General features: G+C 50.9%; 1 protein-coding gene across 1 annotated transcript in view; it reads left to right on the top strand.

Annotated features, from left to right (window-relative positions):
* The window catches only part of EPHB1 (EPH receptor B1), a 311624-nt gene that overhangs the window by 201553 nt on the left and 95553 nt on the right, over positions 1 to 14518 (top strand). Inside the window, exon 5 of the mRNA XM_021715103.1 lies at positions 12314 to 12438. Within this exon, the coding sequence (XP_021570778.1) occupies positions 12314 to 12438 (125 nt within the window). The remainder of the gene's footprint in view (positions 1 to 12313; positions 12439 to 14518) is intronic.

The following is a 14518-nucleotide window of genomic DNA, read 5'->3' as shown; positions in this document are numbered from 1 at the left end:
GTCTCTCCGGCCGCTGACAGAGAGAACTAGACAGCAAAGCAGGAGAATGAGAGAACGGTTTGCAAGGACGTAGGAGACATCCCAGGGGCTTCCAGGAGTGTTCGGGGAGGGCGTCGAGGGAGGATGCACTCAGTCCTGCATGCGTGTGATCTGTGGAGATTCCAAGGACTCAAGTCGGTTCTCCTTTCTGCAGCTGGATATTCAGGCTTCTGTTTTCTTTGGAAGGTGGAAGGTAAGGTTGGTTGCCAAGAGTGAAGGGGAAAGATTGGGACTGAAGTTTTGAGGAGATCGGAAGAGGCTTGGCAGTGCTAGTGCAGAGAGTAGGAGATGGAACTCACCAGAGAAATGCAGGGTTTCCGGAATGTGCTGAGAGCCTGTTGGAGGCTGGTGCTCACATATCTAGAGAACCACACCCGTGCCCTCTTGTGTGGCTTTCTCAGCAGTGTGTAACTGCTAGATGACCAACCCCATGGAAAGTGAACCACGGATCTCTCTCTGACAATCATATGCTCTGAAAATATAGGGGCACCCCCTGCCCAAGGGGATGGGGAATGCTGTTGATTGTGTGACAGCAGAGAGAGATGCTGATCTGGATGATGAGGAGTATGAGTAGACGAGAGGTCTGAGGCGCGGCTGGAAGTAAGGTCAAGAAGGCCAGATGAGGCCAACGAGGGCGACTCTGGGCCCACCCGAGGCTATGGTGAGGAAGCAGAACACTTCCATTTGTCGTTTTAGAAATGGAGTAACTTCAAGTGAGGCAGGGTCCAAGTGCACCGTGGGAGCGGGGAGACATGGAAGTCGTGGAGGTCGGGGAACTGGGAGTCTCTTATTCAAGCGGACATGGAAGCCATTCCCAGGAGGGCAAGGCTCAGGGGAGCGCGGAGGACAAAGACAGAAGGCCAAGTCTTCAAGGAGTGGAGGGAGTGATGGTGGGAGGAGGCGCATGGTCATCCCCAGGTTTGGGAAGCAGTGGTCCAGCCAAATGGCAGCTTTACAGAGGGTGCGGGAGGTGATGTGTGACGGTGCCCTAGAGGTGACGGGGAGCAACCCACTTCCTGATGTTGAGGTGTGCCATGCACAAGATCATCAACTGACCCCAGCCAAGAGGGCCACAGCACAGATATGTCCTAAGGGGAGGGTTTCTCTTCCATAATACGGGAATGGAGGGAGTGCTCTGAGGAGGTGATGGATGTTGGGGAGTCCCTGATTTGTGAGCAGCCACTTTGGGTGGCCCAGCGCCCAGGTCTGCTCAGTGGGGGGACAGGGTGAAGGGTGATGAATCAAGGGAAAAGAGGCCCAGACCCTCAGGGGGCTGCCAATGTGCAGATAGGGCTTGGGCAAGATGAAATCCTGCCTGGGCAGGCCAGAAGACTTAGACCTGCAGGCCTGGAGGGGGATCGTGGCCGTAACTGCAGGTTCAGCTTGCCCAGCCTGGGTGGCAGTGAGGTCAACCCTGGGGTGGTGGCAGCGGGTACCTCAGCTGCAGTGGGGGCTCTGCTGAGTGGGCTTGGGTGACAGCCAGGGGACCACGAGGCACTCAGCCTGCCGTGGGATATTTCTTGTGCCCCCCCCATGGCCACAGCCAGTGTTTGGAGTAATTGCCTTTCATCAGACCAAAGCCAATGTGCCCTCTCTTGTCCCACGCCTGGGAAGGGCTGACAATCCCCCAGGAATCCCCCTAGTGTGCTGTCCCCGCTGACGTGTGAGTCCCAATGGCTGTGTCCTCTGCAGCCATCACAGCACCCGGGACGCCTGCCTAGGACAGGCATCTCCTGACGAGCACCCGCCCCCCACAGCCTCCCACGACCACGGGGTCACAGAGTTCAGGTTTTCTGTAGTTTCCACGGTAAATGGCCATCTCCTGAGGCACCTTCAGGGTCCCCCCTCAAGGAGGAGGAGCCATGGAAAATGCCAGGCCGGGTGAGTCAGGAGGCAGAGGTGCCCCCAGGACCGCATGGCAGGCCTGCCTCCTCCCCAGGCACAAGTCCCCGCCTTAGATGGGGACTTCTGATCTCCTCGAGGGCATAAGGAGTCCTGGAAGGCAGCGCCCATCCATGAGTGATGTGACCCTGACTGTCCCCGCTCTCCCATGCCCAGTATTCTCAAGGGGCTTGGGAAACGCTGAGCGTGTGTGTGGAGGGGAGGAGAGAGGGCCCGACCCGGTCTCCGTTTCTGGCCCTGCACTCACTTGCTGGGGACTTGGAGAAATCACTTCTCTCTCTGGTGTCCGTGCTTGAATTCATGAATCGTAAGAGTTGACACAAAGGGAACAGCCTCAGAGTCCTCTTGACATTTCATGTTTTGACTCCTAGAATTCCAGACAAGCAGTTCTCAAACTTGAGCATGCATCAGACTCATGCAAAAGATTGGTTAAAGCACTGATTACCAGGCTGACCCCCATTATTTTTGCTTCATTGAGTCTAGGGCAGGGCTAAAACTCTGCATTTCATACCAGTGCCCAGGTGATGCTGACCAGGGATCATATTTTGAGAACTCTCCAGGTCAGGTGCACAATCCCAATCAAGATTCCCATGCACACACATCAAAGGTAATGTCAGAAATGAGGGCCTTTGCCATAAACTCATATTCCCAGAGCAGCTCCCTATAAGGAGACTCAGCCAATATCCTACAACATAAAATGGAGACTTCACCAAGGGAGTCCTCTGTCTCTAGGTGACTCCAGGGTAGGGAGGGAATGTCAGGGTCATCTCAAGGCAAAGCCCAGAGTAAAAGCAGACAAGAAGCCATTGTCCACAATAGGGGAAAACAATGAGGAAAGTAATTAATTCTGCTTTTATACCCAGTCTCCATACTAATTGCTCATTTGTTTAATCTAATTTGACCAGAAGTTTTATTGCACTAAAACATATTTAATGAGTCAGGCTTTCTGATGTAAAATCCAAGCATATCTGGGCAATGAAATGAGTTTTCGTGGACAGAGGGAAAACCAGTTTTCTAAGCTGAACCTTCTCTGCAAGGTTCCCTCCTAGAATAGAAACATCAGAGGAGATGGTTCATCCGTGTTCACCACTCCTCTTTGTCATTGATAGCGGTGGGCCTGCAATCATTGGCTGATATTTAAATGCAGTTTGGTTCCGTTCTGCCACTCCATCGCCTCACTCCTGACTCCGTCACCTGTACCTTCTAGGAATTCACAGAATGTAATCTGAAGCCTCAAGGGGACTTCTGGAGACCGTTCAGCATTTTCTGGATCTCTCTGTACACCTTTTGCGTCTGGGTCAGGGAAGCAGGAAGTGCACAGGCTTCAGAACGTGGGGCCCCCACCTCTGACTCACCCAGAACAGCTCTGAGTTGTTCTGTTTCACACTTTATGCTGCAGGGAAGCTTTTGTTTGGAGAAAGGATGCCAGAATGTTAGAACACCTCCAATGTTAGGGTAACATTTCAGCGGGAGCATCCCGGTGAGCCAGGGCTGGGCCAGCTTCTCCGTCTCCAGCATGTTGCCGCACTCTGTCTCCAGGGCCTCGGGACTGCCAGATTCAGTCCTGCCCTGAACTCTTCCCGACATGAACCTCGCGGAAGCACCACCCTGTCTCCCCCTCCCGCCCCATTCTCCATCAAAGGCCGACATCCATGTTTGGTACAACGATGTGATTTTCAAAACCCTTTTGCTTTTGAGGTCTTCAGAGAAGAGCCCACCATCACTGCAGTAGGAATAAAGTTTTGTTGAACATCTGTTAGCACCGTGGAAGAGATTAGAAACGGGATTCCTTCTCCAGAGTGTATTCCAGTGATGGCGAGCAGAGGAGAGCACCCAGAAAGTCAGATCACAGTGCCCTGGGTCCCTGGGCACCCCAGAGAGCAGAAGGAGTACTCTGGTGGGCGGGGCCTGTCAGGGCTAGGCCAGGGCAGGGTGTGACTCTCTCACTGTGCCTTCAAAGGCCAGCAGTGTCATGACGCAAGGCGGCCACCGGGGTTAGCCTTGTGGACAGATTTCAGCAGTGGGGCTCTTCTGAGATGTGGTGAGTAGAGCGGTTAGATGAGACCAGCAAGCCCCGAGAGCGACTGGGGGAGACAGCTGGAGCTGTCAGAAGCTGCTGCAGTGCTAGGCGTTGCAGAGGGAACTAGGACTTTTTCCAGCGGGGGGCCGTTGGAGGTTGTTGAGTATCAGATAACACAGGCAAAACAGAGCGGCAGAACAATTTCTCTGGCTCCAGGGTAGTTTGATGTGAAGAGGCCGGAGGTGGACAAGACAGTTGGGACGGTAAGTACATGAGATATAAGGAGAAGATGTAAGGACAAGAACCATGGAAAGGCAGTGGCCTCAGTGACGCCCGGGATTGAACTGCACCTTCACATCCCAAGGGACAAGGAACCCCACCGTTCACTCCCTAGTTCACCTAGCATCATCACTCTAGCCTCAGGAGCCCAGCGTTCGCTGGCTCTCCCTTCCTCCAAGCCCTTTCATGCCCACCACCTCCACCAGGACTTGGTTGATGATTTACTCATTTTCTTAAAGACAGTTGTCAAATAAACACCCGAGGCTGTCACTGGATCCCCCCGTTCCCACTTACCTTGGGGACTGGTGCCCAGCCACCAACTGGCATGGGTGAGCAGCAGTGGACCTGGAAGGAGCGGTTGCCAGGTCCCTGGTCTGGCAGGTGAGATCTGGCTGGAAGGAGCTCTAGACCACACAGGGCACATCTTCAGAACATCTAGGGAGTTTATAACATAAGGGTTAGCATCCCTGCTTTACAGTTGAAGAATTTGTGGTCTCAGAATGTCAAGGCCTTGGATGAACCTTAAGCCAAGATCACACAATAAACAGATGGTGGAACCGGAATAGGAACCCACATCTCTCCGTAGTGCCTGCGAGGCCCTGACCACAATCCTCCTTTGTTTTTGCCAACTCCCGCTGCTCTGGGTGGGCCCTGGGCTCCTTATCTCAGCTTCTCTCTCAGCTCTAGTCTGTGGTATAGATTGAGAGTGGTCGGTCCAAGGATGACTTGGCCAGGAAATGCCATTCTGGAGAGGATAGGGGCGGTTAGTGTTACCATGCCATCCAGTAGCTCCAATCCTAAGTGCATCCCCAAGAGAAATGCTGGCCTAGGTCCATGCAAAAACGCATGCATGATATCCATAGAAGCGTTATTTGTTCATAGCCAAAATGTAGAAACAGCCCAAACATCCCCCAACTGATGGGTACTTGTCCTAGAAAAAGCAGTGCCCATGAAGGTGAAAGTGGCTACTGAACCTGGATGCACAGTGTGCAAGCTGGGACAGTGGCATCACTCTGGGGGGTGGGGCGATTTCTGTGAGGACTCTGCATGTCATACAGAAGGGCCAGTGAAAGCCACTCCACCCTGGTCACCGAGAGTTATCGTGAGGGGGGGCAGATGGGCACCCCTTCCATAGGTCTCCTTGAGAATTCTAGATATGAAAGCTCCTCTAACTGGAGAGAGCATTTATCTCCCAAGAGATTTGCTTGAGACCGCATCTGAGCTAGGGTAAAAGAAACTCAGTTGTGACTGGTATTTCCCTAGAGCTGGTGAGAGAGGGTCTCAAGCAAGACTGGCCATGGCATGACGCCTACCAGCAGATGCAGTGCCGCCTTCCATTTTAGATAAGATGTGCTGACCTCTGAAATCTACGTTTCATAATTTTATTACCTCTTGGAACATTTTACTCCAGTAGGCCAACTTAATTTGGGATGCATGTGCTATTATTATTCTTTAAAAATGGCTTACAAATAGTTTTGATGCCTTAAGTAGTTTAACATAGTAAACTGTTATGTCATTTATTAGATTTCTAAATGGGTTATGGTTAAAACTGTTGGAAGAATTTTTTTGATACAAAAATCAATTGAGAGATGATGAATTAATTTCTAATAGGCAAAGGCATGCATTTGAACTTCTCTAATTGTCTTGGATATAAGCATCCATTCGCTCTCGCGGTTTTGGAATCTGAGATGCTGAATTGTTTTTTGTTTTTGTTTTGTTTAAATTTTTAAATTTTTTTGTGATGCCTAATCGTTGGAGGAAGATGCCTCTGTGGAATAAGGTAAAATACAATGAGCAAGTAGAAAACTTGGTGCATGACCGAGTCTCTAGCTAAATGAAAGGGTCCATGATATGATAGGCCTCCATACACAGGGCTGTTCCAGACTGGGGGTTATTCACCTTTAAGATAGAAGATCCAGGCCGGGCACGGTGGCTCACCCCTATAATCCCAGTACTTTGGGAGGCTGAGATAAGAGGATTGCCTGAGCCCATGGGTTCGAGACCAGCTTGGGCAACTTGGCGAGACCTCATCTCTACATTTAATCAAAAAATTAGCTGGGTGTGGTGGTGCATGCCTGTAGTTCCACCTACTTGGTAGGTTGAAGTGGAAGGATCGCCTGAGCCCAATAGGTTGAGGCTGTGGTGGCCATGAACGTGCCACTGCACTCCAGCTTGACTGACAGAGACTCCAACTCAAAAAAATAAAATAAAATAAAATAAGCAGATTCAGCCTGAGTCTTATGGAACTGTGGGCCCCACATTTTCCTTCGAAGCCCTTCAGGCAGACGGAGACCTTTCTGCTGGTCTGCTGGTCTGCTGGACCCAACCCCCTCCTCGATGCCCCTGGCAGTGACCCATGACCAGTTTGGGCCGACACTTGTCCCTTATCATTTGTGAGTTCTTTCACAACTTGCAGCCGGAGCCATCCTGTCCCAGCAATTTATCCACGTCTTGTTTGTCAGTTCAGGCAAGAACATTCTGTGCTCTTCTTCGGCTGTGTGTGATATACTATCTTGGATCTGTCTGCTTCAAAAGCAGTCTGGGAGTAAGCCCTCCCCAAAGTCTCCATTGGCAGAAACAGAGACAACGCACTTACTCAGCCAGCCTTTGTTTCTTTCTCCATCCATGAGCCTCTTGACCAATGAATTTTATGTCTGTTTCAGCTGAAGTCCTCATCTTATTGGCTGTAGTCTGTTCTTGGACACTCAGCTCTGAGTCTGTTTGACCCCTAGCTGATTTTTCCTCGGTGCCTGACAGGACACTCTTCCTTGCTCCCTGCCCTCCCTGGTGCGCCCCAGCCCTCTCTTTATTTTGCCAAGAAGGGCGTAGGGCACTTAGGATTCTGTTTGGGTTGACTGGGCACCACCTCTGGAGGCCAAACTCATCTTTACTGGTCTCCAGCGCCCTCTTCCCAAAGTACCCCTCCACTCATTCTCTCTTCCCACCTTTATCGAGAAGGGTGCGTATGTCTTCCCTTGCGAAGCCTGAACAATCTTGTGAACTCTTTGTTTTCATTTCCTTCTCATGGTAGAATGTTTAATGTACCCACTCGCTTTGTGTGTGCCTGCAAAAGAGAGATTCTTTCAAGCATTCAAGGAAACTATCCCTTCACTGGAGGATTATGGGAAAAGAGACGACAGGCCAGGACTTCCTATAGGAAACACTGTATTTGGGGGTCATGGGGGCAGCTTCAATCTTCCCATCCCTCTTTAATCTGCCCTAGTTTTGCTAGAAGAAGTTGATGTTTGAGTGAATCCCAGAGCCCATTTTTATTATTTTCTGTGTTTTCTTGAGAGTTTCACAGCACATAAAACAACAGATCGAGAGGTGGCGTTTGCCCTTGGAGGGCGAAAAACCAAATTTATCACTGTGTGTGATCGCCGATGGCAGAACACTGAACACAAGCTGCCCCTGATTATCAGGGAGGAGAAGAAATGCTTTCCTGTTTCTTCCATGTGCTAAATCCCATTGCAATGCAGTGTCAGGTCAGTCGCAGGACCTGCATGGGAGGAGGCCATCGTCACGGGCCTGTGGCCATCGTGCCCTTGCCATGAGACTGGGAAATACAGGCAGGGACGACTTCACCCCAGCAGCTCCTCCAGGTCCATGGAGGCAGACTGTGGGGGCGGCCCTTGCCTTCTGCCGTCGCTCCACAGGTGTTGGCTGTTGGTGGCTTCTGGATCATCCTGCCCCGTGGTTGCCTCTTGATGATTTGACCCAACTAGACTCCAGGGACCTTCAGGGCAGGGCTGTGACTGTCTTCCTTGTCCCTCTCTCCCGGTATTGAGAACAGGCCTGGAACAGTGTTGGCAAATACATTGAGATTTTAATGAGAGCTTTCCAGAGGGTGGGGGCAAGGAGACGAACCACACCCAGCAAAATCCTTGGCACGAATTGTGCCAGTGTTTCATGCATGATGGCACAGCTCTCAAGACAGAGGCATCCTCAAAACCTGCCTGGCACTGACATGATGAACAGCGTGTGAACTGTGCCTCTACAGAAGTCTGCAAGGGTAGCCTGAGAGGTGCACTGTAAGGAAGGAGTTACCAGGAGCCATTCCTTCACCCTGGCTTGGTGGACCCGTGGGGATCCCCAGATGATCTGGACGGACTCCAGAAGCTGGCTTACCTTCCGTGACCCGTCCTCCCTCCCCCCATGACGCTGCCCCATGCATGTGGATTCTGAGACTGATAATCACACACTGTCTACTTTGCCACCCATCCCCCCTGTTGCCCAAGCCAGGGCTCAGTCCTTAGCTTTGCTTTGCCTGACTTCATAGCCCTCCTGGGAACACTTACTTCCACTTGGTTTCCAGGCGATCACAGTCTCCTGGTTTTGCTTCTATGTCACTGGCCTTTTTATCAGGCCTCTTTGCTGTTTCTTTCCTCATGTCCTGAATCCTGGAATATGTTTTGTTTTTTCTTCTACTCATTCTCCCGATGATCTCTGTCCATTCCACTGCTTTCAATATCTTTGACATACTGATGACCCCACATGCATGTCTCTAGTCTGGACCTGATACGTCCGCCTGCTGGTCGGCATCAACTCTGGGACACCTTGGGCATCTCAAACCCAACAGGTCCAAAGCCGAATACCTGGTCTTTTCTCCCAAACTGCTTCTCCTAATGTCAACCCTGACCTCAGTTGATGGCAGCCCCATTCTTCCAGTTGTTTAGGCCAAATACCTTGCAGTCATTTTTTATTGTGCTGTAGTTTTCACATCCATGGAGATGTTCTAAATATATCCGGAATCTGACCCGCTCCACTGCTCTGAGCCTGGTCCAAGCAACCCGTGTCTACAGCTAGGTCATTGCAACAATGCGGCGATAGGTTTCTCCACTTTTGTGTGCCTGTGCATCCCATCTGCAACGCAGCAGAGTGTGATGTCCCTCACATGCAGTTGCTGCTTTGGTGGGAACCTGCCATGGCTCGCCATGACATTCAGAAAAGAAACCAGAGTTCCTCTGCTGTCCCTTAGGACGTGCACTCTGTGCCTCCTCTCTGCTCGGGTCACACTGGCTCCCTGACACTCCCAGATCAGACCCTTTGCCCTGGCCGCCCTCTCCCAATTGCCCTGCCTCAAGTATCCACATGGCTTTCCCCCTGCCCTTTTCCAGCCCTGTCCCTGCGTCTGCTTCTCTGGCATGCCTTCCCTGGTCATACAACTCCCGCCTGTGGCATCCTGTAGCCCTTCTCCCTGCTCCATTTTGTTCTCATGGTACTTACTGTCTCTCTTTTTTTTTTTTCTTTGAGTTGGAGTCTCATTCCGTCGCCCAGACTGGAGTGCAGTGGCCGCCCCCAGCCACCGCAACCTCGACCTGCTGGGCTCCGGCGATCCTTCCGCCTCAGCCTTCCGAGTAGCTGGAAGTACAGGCGTGCACTACCACACCCGGCTAATTTTTGATACATTGTAGAGATGAGGTCTCGCCAAGTTGCCCGGGTGGATCACACACCTGCGGGCTCAGGCAATCCACTCACTTCAGCCTCCCAAGGGCGCGGGATTACAGGCTGAGCCACCAAGCCCAGCTACTTACCGTCTCTTAACATTACTTTGCGATTATGTATTGCATCTAGTCTCCGAATCCCTCCATGAGAAAGTCAGCTCTATGAGGACCAGACATGTTTTGTTCATCATGGTAGTGCTAGCACCTAAAATGGTGGCTGACACACAGCAGGAGCTCAGTAAGTGTTTGTTTAATTAGTTAATTAACCTGGACCGTACATACCAACAAGTTGGGAGGAAGAGAAAATTCGTTTGATGACTGAATCAGGATCCAAAATGATTGCAATAGACTAGATTAATAGGTCGAATTTAACACCAGAAAGGCATAGGGATACATGTAAATGCCCATTGTCAAAGCCAGAAGTCGACTGTACAGATCAAAGACGGAGAGCATAGCATGAAGAACTGGAAGGCTATCTTGGTCTATAATTTCAGAATTGAGCAGCTGGGACACATGTTGGATCCAAAGGCTAATGGTCATATTAATAGACACACACTCCATAGACCATGGCAGATATTAGCTTTACTCCCATTTTTGCTACTGAAAGAGTCGGAAGAAAAATGTATTTTCATGCCTAAAGGAAGTTTAGGGCTTCTTTTGGAAAAGAGCTGCATTGGGTGGCATGTTGTGATCATGGGAGACACATTTGTAGTATCTGACCGTTCTTTTCAGCAGGAATAAATTACTCAAGGAAGATCTAACTAGTTTCTGCACCTATCCGAAAAACCATTCTGTAGGAGAGCATCTTGTCTTACTTTAGTGGGCAGAACTGAGGCAGCGGGAAGAAGATGACTTTCAGATCTAAGAAGACTTGTGAATTGGTAAGAGAGTTTCTCCAGTATCCAGTGGCAGCTCCTGGAAGCGGGGACCCTCCCATCCCTGAGGGCACAGCAGAAGCTGGGCAGATTCTTGACAAGGAAATTGCAGGAAGGGTCAGACCCTCCAGGAAGCAGACACCAAGATGGGATGACATGTGCAAGAGGCTTCTTGGGGAAGTGGGATGGGAGCCAGGAGAGTCTGGGAGAGCCATCAGAGAGCGAAGGTCTGATCCCTGTGAAGGCACGAGGGAAGGAAGCAACCTCAGGCAGGAAGAGTCTTAGACGGCCACACCGAGGGGAAGTTGCCATCACAGGAGTCCCTTATCTTGCAGGAACGGGTGTACTGTCACATCCCTGCAGCTCCAGGAGTGGCCTGTGGGAGCCAGAGCCTCTGTGTGGACACGGCAATGGATTCAGTGTGCGGCAACTGGGACATTAGTCAGTTATTCCCCAAGGAGTCTGAACTCTGAGCGTCACATTCTTCCGGCCACCACAAGGTCACTAATGGGAACTGTGCAGACCGGCCTTCAGAATCCCAGGGAATAGGCTCTGATTCTAAGCCCACATCATAACACTTCTCACTCCTTATGAGTCCCCGGGGCAAAAAGCATCTTCAGAGCAAGTGACATGTGTCCTCTTCCCTCGGGGGCCACGCATAGTAGGTGCTCACTGTGAGTCCAACGAGTAGGGGAGCAGGTAGCAGACCCCTGGGGACTCCGTAGCTGTGCTCTGTAATTCCAGGTCTTAGAGGGGAATCTGTTAACTGAAATGGAGGATAGTAAATGTCACTCAGCCACGGTCCCCAGAGAAGCCCTCGTAAAGTGGAGTTTGAGCAAGGAAATGACCTTCATCACGGCAGAAGTGCCGGGACTAAACGGAACAGCCCCAAGAGCAGAGTGCAGATTGAAACCTCATCCATTACCTGCCTCTTGTCCTGGAAAGACAACCCTCATTTATTATTTCCAGACTGTTTTCCTGTAACTTACACCGCATAGAAACTGTTGAATTGGGGAGTAAATAATATTATTTCCAAGTAGAGATTTCTGAATCAACTTTACAGGTTTGGGGCTTATTATCCTGTTTCCAGATGTTTGGCTTGCATATCGTTTCTTCATTTATATTTGTGGACTCCTTGTCGCAAATGTCCTCGTTTGGAAGACCCTGACCGTACCTCTGCTGGCTTATGTTCTTGTCTCTTCTTTTCCTTTTGAAGTCCAGTAAAATCTTACATGCAGTATCAGAAAGAGATGCTTGCTAGAATGTTCCTTTCTATTGCAGAGTAACTCTGTGCTGCCCAGTTCTCTGTCTCTGTCATTTCTTGCTCCAAGGCTCTTGTCTGCGATAGCTCAGCCCATGACTGCAAGACTGAGGGTCCTTCCAGGAACACCTTCTGCCCAAAAAAGTCCATTTCTCCTTTTTCCCTTCTGTCCTTTCGCTGGCTTCCTCCAGTCACCTCTTGTTTTGATCAAGCCTCTCTCCTCCCTGATCACGAAAACAACACATGCATTCCAGTCCCTGCTCACACATGCTCTCCTTTCCCCAGCCATCGCCTTTCCTCTTCTCTGTTTTTCAACCTCCATTTCGTTCTGCAAAACACCCAGAAACTTCTGCAGCTCTAGCTCAGCTGAGAAGAAAGAAAGGGCAGAGTTTTAAATCCGGTGCGGGTTCTCTCCCTACGACCCCTGCAGGATGGCGCTTCACCTGCGATCGCACTTCTGCTCAAGCCACCCTGTCTCTTCCTCTCTCCGCAGCCCCCTCCACTGTTCCCATCATGCACCAGGTCAGTGCCACGATGAGAAGCATTACCTTGTCATGGCCACAGCCAGAGCAGCCCAATGGCATCATCCTGGACTATGAGATCCGCTACTACGAGAAGGTGAGCCAGCCCTGCCTGCAAGCTGGGGGGGCAGCCACTGTTCGGGCGTGGCTGAGGGCACCAGGAGACGGGCTGGGGGGAGCCCTGAGGGAAGGAAGGGTCTGCTGCTGGAGGCCAGAGACTCCCTGGGAGAGTTCTCAGGTCTGCCCTAGCAAAGCCTCCAAAACCCGGGCACTTCCTGGACGGACTCAGGAGAGGACATTCTGGTCCACCACCCTGTTGTCTGGCTAGTTCACCACTGGGCTGGTTTGGGCAGGACCGGCCCCGTCCTTCCTGTGGTCTATTTATTTGTGCAGTCGCTACAAGACCGCCAGGTGCTCCCAAGCCTGCCAAGGTGTTCATGGTTTTGTAGGTCAGCGGTCTTGAAATTTTGTCATGATGTGCCTCCAATATGTTTGTTTGTTGATAAATTGTATGCATGTCCCACTGCACTAATATACTTGTGGAGGTCAAATAACATGTGAGTGGAAAGTTAAAAGGATGAGATGAAAACGAATCAGAACGGAAATGTGTGTCTTGTCTTCCTTGACTGCTCTTCAACAGCTGCTGCTGGGGTCCCTAGACCCCCTAGCAGGGCACGTGCTGCCCAGGAAAGGAAAATGACCCCCTGTGGAGCTGGTCCCGGTCTCTCTCTCTCTGAGAGAAGCAGGGTCTCCCTCCTCCCCAGTGAGCTACAGCCTTTGCGAAAATCACAGGAACACATAGCGCTTTCTATGTTCATCCAAAACATTATTTGTAAAAACCAGATTCATCCATTTGTTTGTTCAGCAAATATGTATTGTCTACTGTTTGACGGATACTATTCTAGGATATATCTGTGATCAAACAGACAAAGATTCCTGCCCTCAGGGGCTGACGTTTCAACAGGAGACAGACAATTAAACAAGGAACGTAATAAATAAGAAAACCATATAGTGTGCTAGAAAATGAGCAGCTTAGAGAAAAAAGAAGAAAAAAAACCAGGGTAGATAGAATCAAGAGGGTTAGGCTTAGCGGGGAGCAAATTGCAGAGATAAATAGACAGGCAAAGATAGGCCTCTTGGAGAAGATAAGAGGTAAGTAAACACTTGAAGAAAGCAAGATTGTTGTGAAGCAGTTATCTGGCGGAGGAAGTCACAGCAGCTCGTGCAAAGGGCCTGAGACATGATCATAACTGGTGACTCAAGGAACAGGAGGGAAGCCAGCATGACTGGAGTGATGTGAACAACGGGGAAGGGTGACAGATGAGAGAGGATACCAGGAGAGGCCATCAGCGTGCGCCTTAAAAACGGGAGCTTTTCCTCTGAGTGAGATAGGGAGCCATAGCACGCTTAATTAAGAGCAGAGGAGGAAGCCGGGCTTGGTGACTCAGCCTGTAATCCTGCGCCTTGGGAGGCCGAGGTGAGTGGATTGCCTGAGCCCGCAGGTTCAAGACCCGCCTGGGCAACTTGGCGAGACCTCATCTCTACAATAAATCAAAATGAGCCGGGCGTGGTAGCGCCTGCCTGTAGTTCCAGTTACTCGGAAGGCTGAGGTGGAAGGATCGCTGGAGCCCAAGCGGGTCGAGGCTGCGGTGGCCGGGAGCGGCCACTGCTCTCCAGTCTGGGCGACAGAGTGAGACTCCCACTGAAAAAAAAGAGCAAAGGAGGGACAAGATCTGACATTTAGGTTGTGAGTATGATGGCAGTTTGAATTGGGCTAGAAGCAGAGGGCTGCTGAAATGTAGTTAACTTCCAGATGTGTCAGCTAGTTAGATTTCGGGCGTGGGAAGGCTTTGGCCTGAACCACTAGAAAGACGTAGCCACCGCTGACGGAGACGGGGATCGCTATGGGCGGTGTCTATTTGGGGCGAGGGAGACAGCAGGAGTTGATCTCTGTGTCTGAGTCCTGCAAGATGGCCGAGTGGAGACGTAGGACTGGGGTGAAGATGCCCTTCAGGAGTTGTTAGAGTGTAGATGGTATGAAAGTCCTGAGCCTGGGTGAGTTGCTCAGGAGCCGGTGGAGGAGAAGAGGATCAAAGTAGTAGCCTGCAGGTTCGAGACCCGCCTGGGCAACTTGGCGAGACCTCATGTCTACAATAAATCAAAAATCAGCCGGGCGT

The sequence above is a fragment of the Carlito syrichta genome, unplaced genomic scaffold, assembly GCF_000164805.1.
Source record: "Carlito syrichta isolate Samal-C Ts95f unplaced genomic scaffold, Tarsius_syrichta-2.0.1 Scaffold306659, whole genome shotgun sequence".
NCBI classification, from domain to species: domain Eukaryota; kingdom Metazoa; phylum Chordata; class Mammalia; order Primates; family Tarsiidae; genus Carlito; species Carlito syrichta.
The sequence above is the reverse complement of the archived record's forward strand: the minus strand, read 5'-3'. Positions and strand labels throughout refer to the sequence as shown.